We start from the raw sequence: 20,000 nt of genomic DNA on the forward strand, positions 1-20,000 counted from the left end.
TCAAATAAAATGTTACCTAGCTTACACTGTTAAAACGTGCATACACATGAAAGTTTAGTGGAGAATCTGCCACTGCAATGGAACATTTTCATGACATTTCATGGAGTCAACATTTCACAAATGGCAAACATAACATTTCATAATTCATTGTTCTGTTGCAAAATAAGAAAGTCAAGTTTCTAAGAAGGCTTTTACTGTCCTGATTTGTGTGTGTGTGCGCGTGCGCGTGTCAGTCAGAGCATTTGTGGCTGTTTGTGGGGGATGTTCTTGTGCTCCCCACCCCCCACAGTGGCATGTTCAGGCCACAGGAGCTCAATTCCTTTGGAACTGAGGTTGCAAAAAGTTACAACCGGCCGATAATCGTTACATACCTTTTGTTGAAAATCAGACTCACTGATCCTGATATTCTCTGCTGTCATTAGGTAGAGCGAGGATTCAAGGCCGCACATATATCTGGTGTGGAGCTGCAGCACATGGGCCAGCAAACAATGGGACACTACCCGATCCACTTCCATATGAATGGTGAAGTGGATGAGATGGGAGGTTACAACCCCCCCACCTATGTCAGTGATCTATCAATCCACCACTCATTCTCTCGCTGTGTAACCATCCACAGCTCCAATGGACTTCTGGTGAGTTCAGCTATTCTATATAAACAGGACAGTGCAGTAACATAACAGATTTATTAGACCACCACCCAATGTTTATGTCACAGATACACAAACTAAATAGCACTGGTATCAGTATTGGATCTCCAAAAAAAGACAATTTTTGTCTAAGTGGATATGCAATATGAATAATTTGCCATTCACTGTTCATATACTGTACAGCCGCTGTCTGATGGGCTTTATCTGCATAAAGCCCATCAGACTGTCCGAGACCAATGCCCCTTCAGAAACAATCGTCAACAGTGGGGTGGGGTGGAATGGAATGATTGTCTGACATTGACATTTTGCTGTGGATGACACCTACCCCCTTAGCACCCCACTGAAAAAATAAATAAATAAATAAGTAGAACCTCACTCAAATTTAGAGTTGTCCAGTAAAGTAACTGACAATCTTTTATTATTTTCATAACAGTTACTATAACACATTTTAAGCATATTTTGATTATTATTATTATTATTATTATTATTATTAAAGGCATTTAAAAGGACCACAAACAAAAATGCTTTGCAAAAATATCTGACCTGTTCCCGCAAAAGGGTCCGCATGTTGGCAGGCTCAATCTGAAGATATGGACGATATTAGACAGTTGGACTTTATTTGTCCATTTTGAGATTTCTCCACAAATAGCCTCATTGAGGTCTTTAGTTTCATTTGCAAGCAGCACAAATGTCAAAATTGTAATAGAAGTGTATGAAAATAAGCAATTACTAGACAGTATGCCTAGTAACTAGGGGGCGTGTTTTTAGCCTAGCCACTAGCTAGCGCTGCCTCTTGCTGAGCTATTTAAAAACGACCTGAATTTCCTAGCCTCAAACGTAATTCACAAAAGACTTATATAAATATTGTGAGGATAAGCGAATCTACTAATGGATGGACGGATGGACAGAACAAAAAAAAAGGCGAAACACACCATTCAGCACGTAAGTGAACAGAAGTCATCCTACCTTGGAGTAGAAGCTGTTGTCATCGGTACAGTTACCGGCGAATTATAATCCAAACGAACAGAGATATTCTCCAGGATCGTTTTCTTAATGAATCATGTCTATCAATGTCTACTTTTAATTCAAATTACTACATTCACACTACTCCATGTCGAACTTGATACTTGAACAGGGGAGCATCTAGTGATGCCCCCGCGGAGCACCGACTGGCTGTCATTACTCCTTCACTCACGCCGAGTCGGGAACTAAAAGTTGTGACATGCGCCAGTGCCTTATATGCAATGTAGACTAACGTAATAATGTATTGTAAACACCAATATAATGTTTTGATCGCTTGTCGATGCACCTTTCATACATTAAAATGCAACACAAGGTGCTGAACAGTTAAAACGTCCATAGTACAATAAAAGCAAACCCACCCCTCCCCCAACATCTGCACGATCATACCACCCCAACACACACCCATACACGCACACATGCATGCACACCCCCACACACAACAAATGGGCAGGTTTCATGGGGAGGAAACGGTGCCCCTGACATTGGTACTCCACCACTGTGGTGCACAACGTAGCCACTTATTCACAGTCTTGCTGTATGGGAATTCCAGCAACTTGCAGTCAAATTGATGAACAGCCGCTACAAAGAAATTAGACTTGTTATAAAATCGTCGTCAGCACACATTTACCCCTGAAAAGCTCAGCCCTGACATAACAACATAACAATGCACAGTGACTGACGTTACATATAAATCAGCGCTAGCCACAAACACCATCTAGAGTTTATATTGAGAGTTATCCACACGGTTAAAAAGTTAGTGGCTGTCCTTTGTGTTAACTTTAACATCAAATTAACAGCCGGTTAAAGTTAATTGAGTTTTGAACAAGATAAATGTGCAGTTAAAGTTAACAGGTGAATAAATCTCCTTATTCAGTGGTAAAAAAATAAAAATAAAAAAAAAGCTAGCCCTTGCTAATGCTAACAACGCTAATACACTACGCTACAACATAATAATTTTAAGTACTAATTCACAAACTTGTCATACTAGAATTTTCAAAAATACAGTATGTTCTCCTTAGGACTTACCAGTGTGTCTACTTTTGTCACCTGTAAAAGACGCTAAAAGCTGTAATTAAATATTGAATAAACATAGATTTATCAACATCAACCAAAAATAACCAATTTCACCAAAATTCGACATTGTAACATTGTATTTTGCTATCTGGGCAACCAACTACTGAAGATTGACGTATCGTTTTGAAAATACCACTCATCCATCCATCATCCTTTTTCCTACGGTTTCCCTTGCTGTCTGTAACTTAAAAAAAAGAAAAAAAAGTAAAATGGAATGTTCTCCTTTGCAGGTAAAAGACGTGGTGGGCTATGATACGCTGGGCCATTGTTTCTTTACAGAGGATGGTCCAGAGGAGAGAAACACATTTGATCACTGCCTGGGCCTCATGGTCCGAGCGGGCACTCTACTGCCTTCAGACAGAGACAGTAAAATGTGTCGTGGCATCACTGATGGAGCATACCCTGGATATGTAGCCAACCCCCGGCAAGACTGCAGGTAAGAGAATGGCTGTAACTGTAAATGCATCCTCTTCTTGGGATAACCACCAAGAAGAGGATGCATTTACAGTATGAATATCTCTATACCCGCGACCCTAGTGAGGAATAAGCGGTTAAGAAAATGGATGGATGGAATTTCTCTGCTACTTTGTGTCTTGTGTGCGTCAGAATCAATCAGTTCTGACAAAAATAATCAAATCATCTTTGTTGGTTGTTTGCATGTAAGCCACAGCTGCAGTTGCTTGAACTGATGCATCACAGAAGACGCAGATCTGTTTATGTTCTGCATTTGTCAATGAAAATGAGAAGTATGATCTTGGAATGTGAATTTTCTCAAGTTGTTTCAGATCACAGGTCTCCTTTGTCAGCTCCCGCAACAGTAACCTTCCTTGGATGCTTACTGGCACTGCAAATGAACCCCAACGGGTTGAAAAGGCTATTAATGGTGGACAGAACACCCCTTTTTGTGTAAGCCTTATCAGTCTGTGTGAAAGTGTCTTTTCCATTGTCCCAGCATATTCCTAAACTTCTCTGCATAGGTGGGAGCTCTGGTTGAAGTCTATATCCTTGAGCCAGTTTACCAATCTTCCTTGGTGATTGCAGTCATGACGCTTGGGCTGTTGGAGGTTATTTTGTGGAGCTTTAAGTTGTAAGTAGCAATCAGTTTGTGAGTGACTTTCAGGAGTTTAAGTACCTCAGAATCAGTGGGAACAGATTTCAATCCTTCGTCAACATAGAAATGTATTTGTACAAACTGCTTGGCTTGAAGAGTGTGTTGCGAATCTGACTTGTGGGCTGCGTTTCTCAGACCAAATGTTGCCACGGCTGGAGACGGGCTCTTGCTGAACACATGAACATTCATTCTGAACTCAACGACTGGTTCTGTTGGATAGTTGTTGTGATACCAAAGAAACCTAAGGAAGTTCCTGTGGCCCTCTTGCACTTGAAAACAATGGAACATTAGTTGTATATCCTCTGTAATGGCTACTGATTACTCTCCAAAGCAGACAAGTACTCCGACAAGACTTGTTCATGTTTGGACCCCAAAGCAGCATGTCATTTAAAGATACCCCTTCAAACTTAGCGCTTGAGTCAAAGACAATTCGAATGCTCCCTGGCTTTTGCGGATGATATACCCCAAAAAGCTCAGATACCAGCATTCATCTTCTTCCCCAAGAGTTGGTGCTGGTTTTGCATGTTCTTTGTCAAACAACCACTGCATAAAGTCCATAAAATGTTTTTCCATTTCAGGACGGTTCTTTAGTGTGCGGCACAATGACTGGAAATGGCTGAGAGCTCGTCTACTGTTGTTAGGAAGACAAGGTCTTGGTGTGCAGAAAGGGAGTGGAGCTATCCAGTTGTTTTCTTTGTCTTGGCAAAAGTCTCTAGAAGGGCTTGGTCACGAGTGATGGGGCTAGCTTTTCATCCTTCTCAGCTTGTTGAAACATGCTTTCCCCTATTTTACATGTACTGCACTTCGAGCGTCCCAGGGCTCACTGAGCGACTGAAAATGTTCCTTGACATGAAAACTATTCTGGCAGGGTGGTAGGAGGCTAGGGCGCCCGTTTTGTCGAACAGTAGTTCTGTAGGTGGCTACGTTGTCAGGCTTGTGAGCGCCCCCTAAGCATACATCGCCCACAATAACCCACCCAAGTGCAAGTCTCTGTGCAAATGGTGCCATTAATGCGTTCAAACAATTTGTGTACTTGCACATTGTCACGCCCTATCAAACCATTACATTATTATTTATGATGCAAGATTAAATTAGCCTACATTGCACACAAGGCACTAGTGCATGTCACAACTTTTAATTCCCGACGTGGTCTGAGTGAAGTAGCAGGGTAGCCCTCTTCCGCGAGCTTGCGGCGTCCCTCGCTCGAGTTCGACATGGTTTAGTCAAGTGTGTGAATGTAGTAATTTGAATTAAAAGTTGACCGATTCATTACGAAAACGTTCCTGGAGAATGTCTCTATTTGTTTTGGATGACAATTCACCGGTAACCACACCGATGACAGCAGCTTCTGCTCCAAGGTAGGATCACTTTCGTGCTGAGTGCTGACTGGTGTGTTGAATTTTTTTGGTTGCTATGTCCATCCATCCATTCATTAGCAGATTCACTTATCCTCACAATATTTATATAAATCATTTGTGAATTACGTCTGAGGCTAGGAAATTCGGGTTGTTTTTAACAAGGTTAAGCGCGGTGCTATAGCTAGCACCTTGCCTAAAAACATGCCCCTAGTGACGAGGCATACTGTCTAATAATTTACAAAGCTAGAGCACTCACCACCACTAACTTCACCTCTGACCCTTCCATTCAGGTCCATGGCTCGGTTGTGATAAATTCATTTGAAGCCATTTCCCTGAGCTCTATAGAAGATGTCCACCAGATTAAGCCATTTGGCTCCCCATGTGATTCTGTTCCCCCTCATTTCTTTAAAGAGGTTCTTCCGACTATCGGCAATACAGTTCTGGCAATTATCAACAGTAGCCTGTCTTCTGTAGTTGTCCCCAAACAATTTAAACATGCTGTGGCGCAACCACTACAGAAGAAATCCGGTCTTGACCAATGTGTGCTGTAAAATTTTAGGCCCATTTCCAAACTGCGTTTTATCTAAAAAAATCTGGAAAAAGTGGTACACATGCAACCAGGCACCTTCTTGGAGGAAAATAAGGTTTTCCAGTCAGGTTTTAAGAAAATGCATGGCACAGTCAGCCCTGTTATGAGTTTTTAATGACACCCTCTCGGAAATGACACTGGAGACTATGTATGTCTCGTACTGTTAGACTTGATTGCAGCGTTTGATACAGTGGACCACAGTATTCTGTTGCTCGTTTACAGCACCAGGTGGGCATTGGTGGTAGTGCTTTTGAGTGGTTTCGATCCTATTTGGCTGACAGAACATTCTGTGTTCGCCTTGGGTGCTCAGAGTCTCGCACCACCCCACTGTCATATGGTGTTCCACAAGGTTCTGTATTGGGGCCCTACTGTTCTCACTATATTTACTGCCCTTGGGCTCCATCCTAAGAAAACATGGGATCTCCCTTCACTGCTATGTGGATGACAGTCAGATCTATGTCCCGCTTAGTAAAAAGGACACTTTCTCATTGAGGCCTCTTTTGTCCTGTCTGGAGGAAATCAAAGCCTGGAAGGCTTTAAATTTCTTTAACTTCAATGAGAAGAAAACAGAGGTTATGGTCTTTGGTCCCAGCGCCTCTTCTCATCCTGCCGACTTGGCACACTATCTATAGCCAACAGCCTCAAACTTGGGTGTCAAGATGGATAGTGACTTTAAACTGGACCGGCAAATTGCCGCTGTTGTCAAATCCAGCTTTTTTCATCTTAGGCAGCTGGCTAAGGTAAAATATCTCCTATCTGCAGCACTTAGAAACGGTAATCCATGCCTTCATTACATCTCGGCTGGATTACTGTAATGCAAGGCACAGGGAGAACATGCAAACTCCACCCAGGCAGGCCGAAGCCTGGACTCGATCTTGCGTCCTCAGTACTGAAGCCACATTTAACACTATCGTGCGAGCAGAGAAGTCTCAGAGAAAGTGGCCGTGTGTTTAGTCCGCATAGAAGGTGCGGGGATGAGTCCGCACCTGTTGATGTCATAGAGTGAGCACTCATTCGTTTTCTTGGGTTGGGAGGGGCTGGTGCTTGGAGAGCAGAATGATCTAGAATTTCTCATAGAAGGGCGAATGAAGGAAAACACCACTTCACTGATGTTTTTGGTGAGAATTAGCATTTTAACATGGCTAAAAGCTTTAAAAAAAAAAAAAAAAAAAAAAAAAAGATATTTCATGTTACTGTCCCTTTAACTTTTGTTGCAGACCAAAGTTCAATTAGCTTTTGTGTGGCAGCTGGTAGAGTACGTGTGATAGTGCATGTATGTGCACCAGAAAATGACTGACACAACACAACATTCTCTGATAGGCTGGTTCTGTTGCACCATGACGTCTCGGAATAGTAATTAAAAAAATAAAAGTAAAAAATAAAGTCAAATTATAGGCATAATATTGGGACAGAGAGGGATGCCTTTTGAAAAGATTACTTTTATAATACTCTATAGCTATGTTATACAGGCAGTTTTAACATAGGACAAAAATGTTGCAAAGAGTAAACTGAAAATGTTACTTTTTTTTTCTCCAATTCCTCTTCGCACGTCTTACTCTTGTTTTTTTTTTTTTTTTAGTGCAACTTCAACTTTCTGGATTGCCAATCCAAATAACAACCTTATCAACTGTGCTGCTGCAGGCTCTGAGGTGAGTTTCTATTTTCACTTTTAGCCATCTCAACCACTTTTCTCCCTCTCCCCATGTTGACTCTTTATCATGTTGTCAGGTCAGATTAATAACTGTTGTATTGACTATCAGCCAATTGTAATTTTTGCAACCTCATCAAAGACAAAATTTAACGATTCAGTGAACGAATCTTTTGAACTGATTCTAATGATCCAATGCACCTAAAATAACTGTACTGCCCATCACTAGTATGAGTTTGTCTGTAAAGCTTTTTATTTATGCTTGTGTACCTTAGGAAACAGGATTCTGGTTTATCTTCCACCATGTACCAACTGGACCATCTGAGGGGCTGTACTCACCTGGAAAAACAGAACACACACCTATGGGCCAGTTCATCAACAACAGAGCTCATTCCAACTACAGGGTGAGTCTGAAAATAAGAAACAAATCCATCCACATCGCACATCGCCTCGCAACTTCGGGAATGAACGGACTGAACGTCTCATACAGCACAAGTGTTAACGAATTACAATTGAAGTTGAACTGTACCAAGATAGTAGTGTAGTATTAAACTTTAACCTACGTATTTAACATGGCCACTGAAAAAGTGCAAGCTGACTGACACGTACCTCAGAGAAAAAAGGAAGGCGCTGCAGGAGAAGAATGTCTTGCCCTTAGTCCCAGAAAGAAGTGGAAGCTCTGTAGTGCTCTCTTTTCTCAACCCGATGAAATGCTAGTAGTTGTCTTTCTAGCAACGCTTGTCCCTCTCCTTCTGCGTTGTGCCAGATGAAGCAGCTGGATCCACCACACTGGATTTCCAGTGAAACGAACCAGATATGCTTTAATTGTATATTTCCACGCTTATTTTGAGGGGAGTTACAGAACGGTCAACATTTACCTCCTAGGCCAGGCCTCGATACACCAATCCAATGCCACATGTCGGAAAGTGTATGGGCGTATGTGCTCGTATGCAGCTCTAGGCCAACGTCCGTCGGCAAGGGGGCGCGACTGCGCATGCGACTAATGTAGACGTGTTGGGTTAGTGCTCCTCTCCGTGACTTTAAAAAAATATCTTTAGACTGCGTTTTTCTGACGTCAAGTCGCAAGTGTGTGCCCTGCCATATTTGAAAGACCATAACTGACTTAAAATTCGACATGCCGAAGTCCAGCGTTTCGAATAAGACAAACAACAGAAGGCCAAGCAACTGGAGCTAAGGCTAGTAATATCGATGGAGGCGAGCCTCGTGAAGACTCTCTGGCTACATTGGGCGGGCTTCCGGATAAAACCTTCGAGATGTGCAAGGCATTGTGCAAGGAGATGTCAGTCCTGCGCTGCATAAACGAACGGTTTGACACGTTTGAAACGAAGTTTTAATCACTTGCGTCACAGGCTGACCTACAAGCCCGTGTGGCTAGCCAAGAGCTAGCGGCTAACGAGTTGGATACGCGCGTGCTAGCGCTCGAGGCTAAATGCACTGAGCTAGGAGAGAGCAACGCCCGACTTCGTGACAAGGTGCTCGACCTGGAAGCCCGTTCCCGGAGGCACAACGTGAAGATCGTGGGAATACAAGAGGAAGAAGAGGAAGGCAGACCCACCGAATTCATATCGAAGTTGATTCCTCAACTCCTCGGCGAGGAACACTTTGCGCATCCAGTTAAAGTTGATCGGGCACATCGCTCCCTCCAACCGAAGCCGGCCGTCGGCGTGAAGCCTCGTACCATCCTGGCATGTATTCATCACTTCCAGGAGAATGAGTTAATTCTTCGCATTGCTCGACAAAAATCATTGGAGTATAAAGGAAAAAAGGTGCTCATCTTCCCGGATTACACCAATGAGGTGATGGCTCAACGGAGCGCATTCAAGGATGTGTTGCAGGCATTGCGTGACGAAGGCACAAAACACACTTTGCGTTACCCGGCCCTAGGGAAGAATACGGAACCGCAAGGAGCGTAAACCCCAATATATACTCGTTTTTGTTTTGTTTTTTTATTTAATTTATTTTTATTGTTTCTCTCTCCTTTCCTTCCCCATGTTATATCGACTTGATTATATTTTGTATAGATGAGCGACTTTGTATTTTGGAACACCTGATCCATTCTATTACCATTTGAGAACATTTTGGTGTGATTATGTGTGAGAACCGTATATACACATCATAACTGGACTATGAAGGACTATGTTGGAATTTGGGACTACCTTGGTTAGTCGCTGAGCTCGTTTGATTTGAATATTCTGTTTTAAATAGTAAGGAGGAGAGATAGGAGAGAGGGGAAATGGGGAAGAAGAAATAAAAAAAGTTCATATTTTCTTGTTTGGTTAATCCATTATCGCAGTTACATGTTAATATTATTGTTGGTAGATTGTCACGGACAGGGAACTAGAAGTGGTTAGTTATTCGCTTAGTAGCTCCTTTAGAATGTTTATGGGTTGTCATATGCCATGTTTTGGTTGGCATAAGGCGGGGTGGGTGGGTTTTTTGTTTTTTGCTTTTTGCTTTTTTGTTTGTTTTTTTCCTGTTGTTTGTTTTGTTTTGTTTTGTCAGCTCTTTTTCATGTCAGTTGGTTGATAGAGACACTTGCTACGTTCAATATCTGTGTGAAATTATTTAATTTTGATGAGTAGAGTGGTTAAATTTGTCAGCTTTAATGTCAATGGGCTAAATGGACCGATCAAGCGTAAGAGAGTTTTAACTTATTTGAAGAAGCTGAAAACAGATATTGCCTTTATTCAAGAGACCCACTTAACGGCACTGGAACATAAGAAGCTGAGGAGGGATTGGGTGGGTCATGTCATATCGGCATCTTTTACTTCCAAGGCTAGGGGAGTGGCTATTTTAATTAATAAGAACACCCCTGTTAGAATTGGCGAAACTGTAATTGACACATTGGGAAGATGTGTTTTACTGAACTGTCAAATATATTCAGAAACTTGGACTTTCCTAAATTTGTATGCACCAAATTATGATGATGATATGTTTATTCAAGACATATTTCTCAAGGTGTCAAGTTATCTGCTATCGAACTGCCTAAACTTAGCCAAGAGGAACAGGATGAGCTTGACTTGCCCTTTTCATTCAAAGAACTAGAGGAAGCATTGGGTTCGTTGCAGGCGGACAGGTCACCGGGGGAGGATGGATTTCCCCCAGAATTCTACAGGGCATTCAAAGATTTACTCCTTCCACTTCTCATGGAAGTTATTAAGCTAGCCTCTAAAACCCAAGCACTTCCTGAATCATTTTTAATGGCTATAATTACTGTGGTTAAAAAAAAAAATAAAGATCCGCTGAAATGTTCCTCATATCGGCCAATTTCCTTATTGAATGCAGATTATAAATTGTTATCTAAAGCCCTAGCTAACAGACTCAGTCAATATTTGCCTCATTTAATAAATCCAGACCAGAGTGGCTTCATTCCAAAACGTTCCTCAGCTAATAACCTGTGTCGGCTCTTCATCATTATCCATTCTGCTAAATCTGATAAGGAACCAAGCATAGCCTTGGCTTTAGATGCGGAAAAATCCTTCGATAGATTAGAATTTAAAGTGCTGGCTAAATTTGGATTTGGTCCATCATTTATTCGGTGGGTAGGGACTCTCTACCACAAACCACAGGCGAAAATAAGCACTAACGGACAGGTTTCTTCCGCGTTTTCTTTAAACCGGTCAAGTCGACAAGGATGCCCTTTGTCTCCTGCGCTGTTTGTCTTAGCAATCGAACCCTTGGCTGAAACGATTAGGAAAGATAACAACATAAAGGAATTGAAAGTGGACCAAACGGTTCACAAAATTAATCTCCTAGCGGATGACATTATTTTATATCTTAAAGACCCTAGTGACTCTCTTTCCAGACTGCAAACTGTACTGAACATGTATGGTAATATTTCAGGTTATAAGGTAAATTTGGAGAAGAGTGAAATCCTTCCACTGACGGACTTTGATTATTCTGTACTTAAAGGTACTACTCCATTTGGATGGCCTGCTTATGGTCTGAAATATCTGGGAATAATTGTGGACAGTAACCTAAAAAATTGGTATAAATTAAATAATGTCCCGCTGCTTACCAAAATTGAGGAGGATCTACGTAGGCGGATGGGCCTACCTCTGACTTTGATTGGAAGTAGGGCTGGGAAAAAAAGTCGACTTTAAAAATAGGTCGACTGGAAAAATTTAATTCGACGCTCCGCCCGGACCCATGTTTGCGCCATCGCCGTCCATGTTTCACACGGACCTTTTATGCCGCCGCACAGTGTGTGTTGCGAACTTCAGTGAGAAGAAGGCGGACAGAGTAATATTTATTTATTTATTTTTTAAATGACTCCTGTCTGGTCTGATTGTTTGTTTGAATTTGGAGGTGTGTTGCACAGCCGCCATTAGCCTAACTGCGCATACAGTTCTTTTACTGCAAGTGTACATGTACACTCGTACAGTATATACAATATTTATTAGTTAAGATTATATCCTCATTGGTTGCACTATTTTATAATGGAGGAAAAGCGAATGGATAAGAGGACAGAGCTACAGGCTCTTCTAAACATTTGGGAGAGGAAGAGAGCACGACTTTGAATCGGAGTCACCAAGCCACCATACACGTTATTACTGCCAAACTTGGTTGGTGAGGTGAACTGCTAAAATGCTCACACGACCCTCAAAAAGTCTGTAAAAGCTGCAAAGATACACCTGGACTTTTAAACACTCATGGATCAGTACAGCGGCATGACTGCCGAGTGAATGGGACGGCCAAATCGAAGCCACGGTTCATGGATACTGGAGCAATAACATGGATTCAGCGCGTCACATATAGACAAAGGTAAACACGACAATAATGTTACAGAAATGCTTGTAATATTGTCATTTAGTTCGCTCCCTCGTGTAGCGCTTGGCAGCTGCTTGATTGTGTGACTGTCACTTTCTATTAGTCAGCAGTTATTTATTTTGCTGCGACCGGCAAATCTCCTGCGAGCTTTATTTTGCCGTGAACACTCGGAACGAAAATTCTTGGCCTGCCGTGAATACCACGATTGCTTATAAACATTCACAACCGTATATGAATAACACAAATGTGCACGACCAGTTCGCTGCGGCGTCGTGGTGGCCGTTTTGTCGAGTCAAACACATTTCACTGGGAGTTAGCTTAGCGTTTCACGGTAACGTAGGCAAAGTTTTTCCATTTTTCCACTCACCGGTCCGTGACAGAATAGCCCCCCTCACAAACACGGCTTGAATCGCAAAGCCACGTCATCTTGGTCGCGAAAGAAGAGATTATTCTCCTACTGCGGTGAAGTTAGTTTTAGGTTGGATATTCGATATTCGACAGACATTCGCGTCGGGGAAAGCCGCTTCCAGGAAGCCGCCTCTACGGTGCGGGAGAGCCGCCTCGACACGCTCCGCTCCGGGCCAACTCTACGCTCCGGGAGCTGTCGTGTGGGAAAGCCGACTGGACACGCTCCGCCTCGGGCCGACTGTACGCTCCGGGAGCTGTCGTGTGGAAAGCCGTCTAGACGAGGATACGCTCCGGGTTACGCCTTTTCTTTTTACGCAGTCAACCTGTTCGCCCTTTTCTAAGATTTACGGTAGACTGCGCGAAGGGGCGCTGGCACGGAGAACTACATCCGCTAGCATGGAGTACGACATCCTGTTGTCAAAATAAAAGATCAGTTTCCAAAAATAAAATAGAATTCAACACAGTTTAAAATGTTTTTTGTTTGTTTGTTTGTTTGTTTTTACTATTAATATTGTTATTATTATTTTTTATTATTAACAGTTTAAAAAGGCTTCATTATTATTATTTTTTATTATTAACAGTTTAAAAGATGCTTCACTATAACAGCACCAATTCACATTTCACTGGGAATGCACTCTTGTGGGGTGATATTGGGAAATAATATTGATAGGTACAATATTAAGTTAATTTAAAACGAAGGAATGGTTGAAATTGAGAAAAAAGAAAGAGGTTTGTCAGACAGACGTGGCATGACCTAGAAGCTAAAAAGCTAAACTGCTAATATTTACAAAAAAAATAATTAAAATGAAAAATCAAGAGGTGTGCATCGTCAATCAGACATGCCACAATGATGCAGCAATGATTTGGGGTCAATAGGTCACATGACCTGGAAGCTACTGAGCTCAGATGCTCATTTTTGCATATAAAAATTCATAGAAAAAGTTGAAAGATCTAAAATCAAAAAACAAGAGGCGTATCTCATGCGGGAGGCCTGACACTACTATCCCACACTGATTTTGAGAAAATTGGTTACATGACCTGGAAGCTATTGAGCTGAAATGCTCATTTTTGCAAATAAAAATGAATAGAAAAAATTGAAAGATGTAAAATCGAAAAACAAGAGGCGTATCTCATGCGGCAGGCCTGGCACTACTATCCCACACTGATTTTGAGTCCACAGGTCACATGACCAAGAAGCTATTGAGCTCGGACGCTATTTTTCACATCAAAAAAATCATAGAAAAAATTGAAAGATGTAAAATCGAAAAACAAGAGGCGTATCTCATGCGGCAGGCCCGGCACTACTATCCCATACTGATTTTGAGAAAATTGGTCACATGACCTGGAAGCTATTGAGCTCGGATGCTAATTTTTTACATAAAAAAATTCATAGAAAAAATTGAAAGATGTAAAATCGAAAAACAAGAGGCGTATCTCATGCGGCAGGCCTGGCACTACTATCCCACACTGATTTTGAGAAAATTGGTCACATGACCTGGAAACTATTGAGCTCGGATGCTAATTTTTACATTAAAAAATGAATAGAAAAAATTGAAAGATGTAAAATCGAAAAAAAAGAGGCGTATCTCATGCGGCAGGCCTGGCACTACTATCCCACACTGATTTTGAGTCCACAGGTCACATGACCTAGAAGCTATTGAGCTCGGACGCCATTTTTTACATAAAAAAATCATAGAAAAAATTTGAAAGATGTAAAATCGAAAAACAAGAGGCGTATCTCATGCGGCAGGCCCGGCACGACTATCCCATACTGATTTTGAGAAAATTGGTCACATGACCTGGAAGCTATTGAGCTCGGATGCTAATTTTTACATTAAAAAATGAATAGAAAAAATTGAAAGATGTAAAATCGAAAAACAAGAGGCGTATCTCATGCGGCAGGCCCGGCACTACTATCCCACACTGATTTTGAGAAAATTGGTCACATGACCTGGAAGCTATTGAGCTCGGATGCTAATTTTTACATTAAAAAATGAATAGAAAAAATTGAAAGATGTAAAATCGAAAAACAAGAGGCGTATCTCATGCGGGAGGCCTGGCACTACTATCCCACACTGATTTTGAGAAAATTGTTCACATGACCTGGAAGCTATTGAGCTCGGATGCTAATTTTTGCATATAAAAATTCATAGAAAAAATTTAAAGACGTAAAATCGAAAAACAAGAGGCGTATCTCATGCGGCAGGCCTGGCACTACTATCCCACACGGATTTTGAGAAAATTGGTCACATAACCTGGAAGCTATTGAGCTCGGTTGCTATTTTTTACATCAAAAAATTCATAGAAAAAATTGAAAGATGTAAAATCGAAAAACAAGAGGCGTATCTCATGCGGCAGGCCTGGCACTACTATCCCACTCTAATTTTGAGTCCACAGGTCACATGACCTAGAAGCTATTGAGCTCGGACGCTATTTTTTACATAAAAAAAATCATAGAAAAAATTTAAAGATGTAAAATCGAAAAACAAGAGGCGTATCTCATGTGGGAGGCCCGGCACTACTATCCCATACTGATTTTGAGAAAATTGGTCACATGACCTGGAAGCTATTGAGCTCGGATGCTAATTTTTGCATATAAAAATTCATAGAAAAAATTTAAAGACGTAAAATCGAAAAACAAGAGGCGTATCTCATGCGGCAGGCCTGGCACTACTATCCCACACTGATTTTGAGAAAATTGGTCACATGACCTGGAAGCTATTGAGCTCGGTTGCTATTTTTTACATCAAAAAATTCATAGAAAAAATTGAAAGATGTAAAATCGAAAAACAAGAGGCGTATCTCATGCGGCAGGCCTGGCACTACTATCCCACACTGATTTTGAGAAAATTGGTCACATGACCTGGAAGCTATTGAGCTCGGATGCTAATTTTTGCATATAAAAATTCATAGAAAAAATTTAAAGACGTAAAATCGAAAAACAAGAGGCGTATCTCATGCGGCAGGCCTGGCACTACTATCCCACTCTAATTTTGAGTCCACAGGTCACATGACCTAGAAGCTATTGAGCTCGGACGCTATTTTTTACATAAAAAAAATCATAGAAAAAATTTAAAGATGTAAAATCGAAAAACAAGAGGCGTATCTCATGTGGCAGGCCCGTCACTACTATCCCATACTGATTTTGAGAAAATTGGTCACATGACCTGGAAGCTATTGAGCTCGGATGCTAATTTTTGCATATAAAAATTCATAGAAAAAATTTAAAGACGTAAAATCGAAAAACAAGAGGCGTATCTCATGCGGCAGGCCTGGCACTACTATCCCACACTGATTTTGAGAAAATTGGTCACATGACCTGGAAGCTATTGAGCTCGGTTGCTATTTTTTACATCAAAAAATTCATAGAAAAAATTGAAAGATGTAAAATCGAAAAACAAGAGGCGTATCTCATGCGGCAGGCCTGGCACTACTATCCCACACTGATTTTGAGAAAATTGGTCACATGACCTGGAAGCTATTGAGCTCGGATGCTAATTTTTACATTAAAAAATGAATAGAAAAAATTGAAAGATGTAAAATCGAAAAACAAGAGGCGTATCTCATGCGGCAGGCCTGGCACTACTATCCCACACTGATTTTGAGTCCACAGGTCACATGACCTAGAAGCTATTGAGCTCGGACGCTATTTTTTACATCAAAAAAATCATAGAAAAAATTGAAAGATATAAAATCGAAAAACAAGAGGCGTATCTCATGCGGCAGGCCCGGCACTACTATCCCATACTGATTTTGAGAAAATTGGTCACATGACCTGGAAGCTATTGAGCTCGGATGCTAATTTTTGCATATAAAAATTCATAGAAAAAATTGAAAGATATAACATCGAAAAACAAGAGGCGTATCTCATGCGGCAGGCCTGGCACTACTATCCCACACTGATTTTGAGAAAATTGGTCACATGACCTGGAAGCTATTGAGCTCGGTTGCTATTTTTTACATCAAAAAATTCATAGAAAAAATTGAAAGATGTAAAATCGAAAAACAAGAGGCGTATCTCATGCGGCAGGCCTGGCACTACTTTCCCACACTGATTTTGAGAAAATTGGTCACATGACCTGGAAGCTATTGAGCTCGGTTGCTAATTTTTTCATATAAAAATGAATAGAAAAAATTGAAAGATGTAAAATCGAAAAACAAGAGGCGTATCTCATGCGGCAGGCCTGGCACTACTTTCCCACACTGATTTTGAGAAAATTGGTCACATGACCTGGAAGCTATTGAGCTCGGTTGTTAATTTTTTCATATAAAAATGAATAGAAAAAATTGAAAGATGTAAAATCGAAAAACAAGAGGCGTATCTCATGCGGCAGGCCCGGCACTACTATCCCACACTGATTTTGAGTCCACAGGTCACATGACCTAGAAGCTATTGAGCTCGGACGCTATTTTTTACATTAAAAAAATCATAGAACAAATTGAAAGATGTAAAATTGAAAAACAAGAGGCGTATCTCATGCGGCAGGCCTGGCACTACTATCCCACACTGTTATGAGAAAATTGGTCACATGACCTGGAAGCTATTGAGCTCGGATGCTAATTTTTACATTAAAAAATGAATAGAAAAAATTGAAAGATGTAAAATCGAAAAACAAGAGGCGTATCTCATGCGGCAGGCCTGGCACTACTATCCCACACTGATTTTGAGAAAGTTGGTCACATGAACTGGAAGCTATGGAGCTCGGATGCTAATTTTTACATTAAAAAATGAATAGAAAAAATTGAAACATGTAAAATCGAAAAACAAGAAGCGTATCTCATGTGGCAGGCCCGGCACTACTATCCCACACTGATTTTGAGAAAATTGGTCACATGATCTGGAAGCTATTGAGCTGAAATGCTCATTTTTGCATATAAAAATTCATAGAAAAAATTGAAAGATGTAAAATTGAAAAACAAGAGGCGTATCTCATGTGGCAGGCCCGGCACTACTATCCCACACTGATTTTGAGTCCACAGGTCACATGACCTAGAAGCTATTGAGCTCGGATGCTATTTTTTACATTAAAAAATGGGAATCACTATGGAAGCAGAATTTCTTTGAAAATGGCATAATAAAGCTTTACATGTGGATTTTCTTTTTTGCCAGGTGTGCTGAGTGTGTCAAGCTCAATGGGTTTTTGTGAATGTCAACCTCTGAAAAAATCAGCATCCTTTTTTATTTTTAGACAATGAGTTACCCTGATTGGTATGTTTTGTAAAAGTATATATACACATATTTCGCTCGTACTCATTGCACAATGTTGCTTTTATTGTCCAGTGAGGCTATAAAAAACAAATAAAACAAAATAAAAAAGTACATATGTTTGGATAAGTCTAACGCCAATGAACATTTTGAGTGGTGGAATGTAAAAGAATGACTTAATTATCACATTTACAATTTGTTTACAAATTTTGTACAAAATACCATATGTGGGATATTTGGGGGGTTATTTCCCGCAAGGGCTAGGTGGCACTGTATTTATAACTGAATGTTGTCATAGAGATACCTTCAGGCCTTGACTATAAACATACATGTCAAGTTTGGGATTTTTTGGAGCATGTACCGGGGAGTTATTAAGCATTTCCTTTTTCATTACAAAACACAAAAATTGATGCCCCTCCCTCATCATATAGTATTTCGAAAAGTCAAGGTTTTTTCCCCTGTCGTTGGCTCAGGTCTTGACATGGTCCAGGACAAGTCTGAAGTCAGTCGGATGAAACGTGTGGGAGAAGTGGGCAAAAGTCTGCCCCCTGTAAATGTGCAAAAATTGTCAAAAACGGGACATTCAAAAATTCGTAGCTCACTTCCTGTTCATTTTAGCATATGGGTCTAAGAGACGTTTTTGTAGGTCTTGGGCTTTTCATACACCGAAAAATTTAAGTATATCTTGCTTAAACGTACAACCGAGGCTGCGTCTTTAAAATTTTCTAGGGGGCGCTACTGAATCATTTTTGTAAAAATAGCACAATCCACGATAAAATATTTCTCATTTTGCCAGGTCAGATGTGTGTGCCAAGTTTCATGTGTTTCTTTTCCAGTTTAGGCCCTCAAAATTGGCATTGTTTTCTTGGCAAACAGCGCTTAGCCACGGCCACAGCGATTAGCGAAAACTCACAAACTTCGTGTTGTGACCTCATGAAGGGCAAAACCCTCATCTGAGCAAATATGAGGTAGGTCCAGCTAACGTGCAGAAAAACGTTGAAGAAAAATTGTAAGAAAAAAAATTGCCAGTCGGTGGCGCTATCAGAAAGATGAACTCTAAGTTTGTAGATATCTTAAAGACCAAATGTGAAGTAATTTCATGAAATACCATATAGGGTCACAATAGAAGCATTGAAACACTGTCCAACAAATAAAGTATGAAAAAATAATTTATATGTTATATATTTGACGAAATAATCGCTTTTACGAAGTTTGAGCTTGTCGGGCGACAAACCCGGAAGTGATACGTCACACCGGGAACAGCGATGGCAGCGCTCCATGCAGACGCTATAGAAAGCCACTCAAACGTCGATTCAGACAGCGATATCAGCGATAGTTTGAGCGAAAATGAGGAGAACCAAGTTTTTGAAGAGTTGGAGGAAGAGGAGGAGGTTGGTATTTTATACGTTGGACCTTACATGTACGAGCCAGATGCTAATCAGGATGCTGATAGTGCGCCCAGACGACCTGACATGGAATGGAGACAAGACTCGTCGAGATTACAAGATTGGTAAGATATATGTAGGCAGTGGTATTTTTTTTATTTTATTTGAAGATGCCAGCATTTGGACATAATTTTATATTTTTGTCTGACGTTTTTAAAAAAAAATAAATAAATCGGACTTTATGTTCAAGCAGTTACTCAGTACTTGAGTATTCTTTTCAGCAGTTTTTTTTTTACTTGTACTTGAGAGATTTATCAATGACTATTTCTTACTTTTGTACATGATTCAGTCCACGTACTTGTATATTTTGAAACAAATGTTTTCATAAACAGAATTATTGACTGATTGGTATAGCAATACACTTGTTCAATAACATTTCTGTTCATGGTGTCATCGCTCAGTATTTTACTATTTATTTATTTTTTTTTTATTTCAGGTGTACTTGTGGTAATTGCCAGCAAATGCCTACAGCTGTAGAATGTGTTTGCTGCCATGAAATTCAAAAAGTAGTGACTGTACGTCTACAAGGAGAGGAACACTTCAATCAGGTACTGGACTGCATCACTGATCATCCTGGATTCAATGCTGTGTGCCTGGACCCATATGGATTACAGGTAGCATGGATGACCTACAAGCAACAGTACAGAGGCAAGGCATTTGATGGGCCACAGGATGCCAAGTATAGACATATTGCCTACAG

The 20,000-nt window shown here is 40.7% G+C and overlaps 1 protein-coding gene across 1 annotated transcript in view; it reads left to right on the forward strand.

The window, feature by feature from the left end:
• The window catches only part of LOC144017050 (cell migration-inducing and hyaluronan-binding protein-like), a 161,650-nt gene that overhangs the window by 80,560 nt on the left and 61,090 nt on the right, over positions 1-20,000 (forward strand). Inside the window, exons 12-15 of the mRNA XM_077518291.1 lie at positions 423-632; positions 2,975-3,180; positions 7,382-7,451; positions 7,726-7,854. Of these exons, the coding sequence (XP_077374417.1) occupies positions 423-632; positions 2,975-3,180; positions 7,382-7,451; positions 7,726-7,854 (615 nt within the window). The remainder of the gene's footprint in view (positions 1-422; positions 633-2,974; positions 3,181-7,381; positions 7,452-7,725; positions 7,855-20,000) is intronic.

The sequence above is a fragment of the Festucalex cinctus genome, chromosome 4, assembly GCF_051991245.1.
Source record: "Festucalex cinctus isolate MCC-2025b chromosome 4, RoL_Fcin_1.0, whole genome shotgun sequence".
In the NCBI taxonomy this organism is placed as follows: Eukaryota; Metazoa; Chordata; class Actinopteri; order Syngnathiformes; family Syngnathidae; genus Festucalex; species Festucalex cinctus.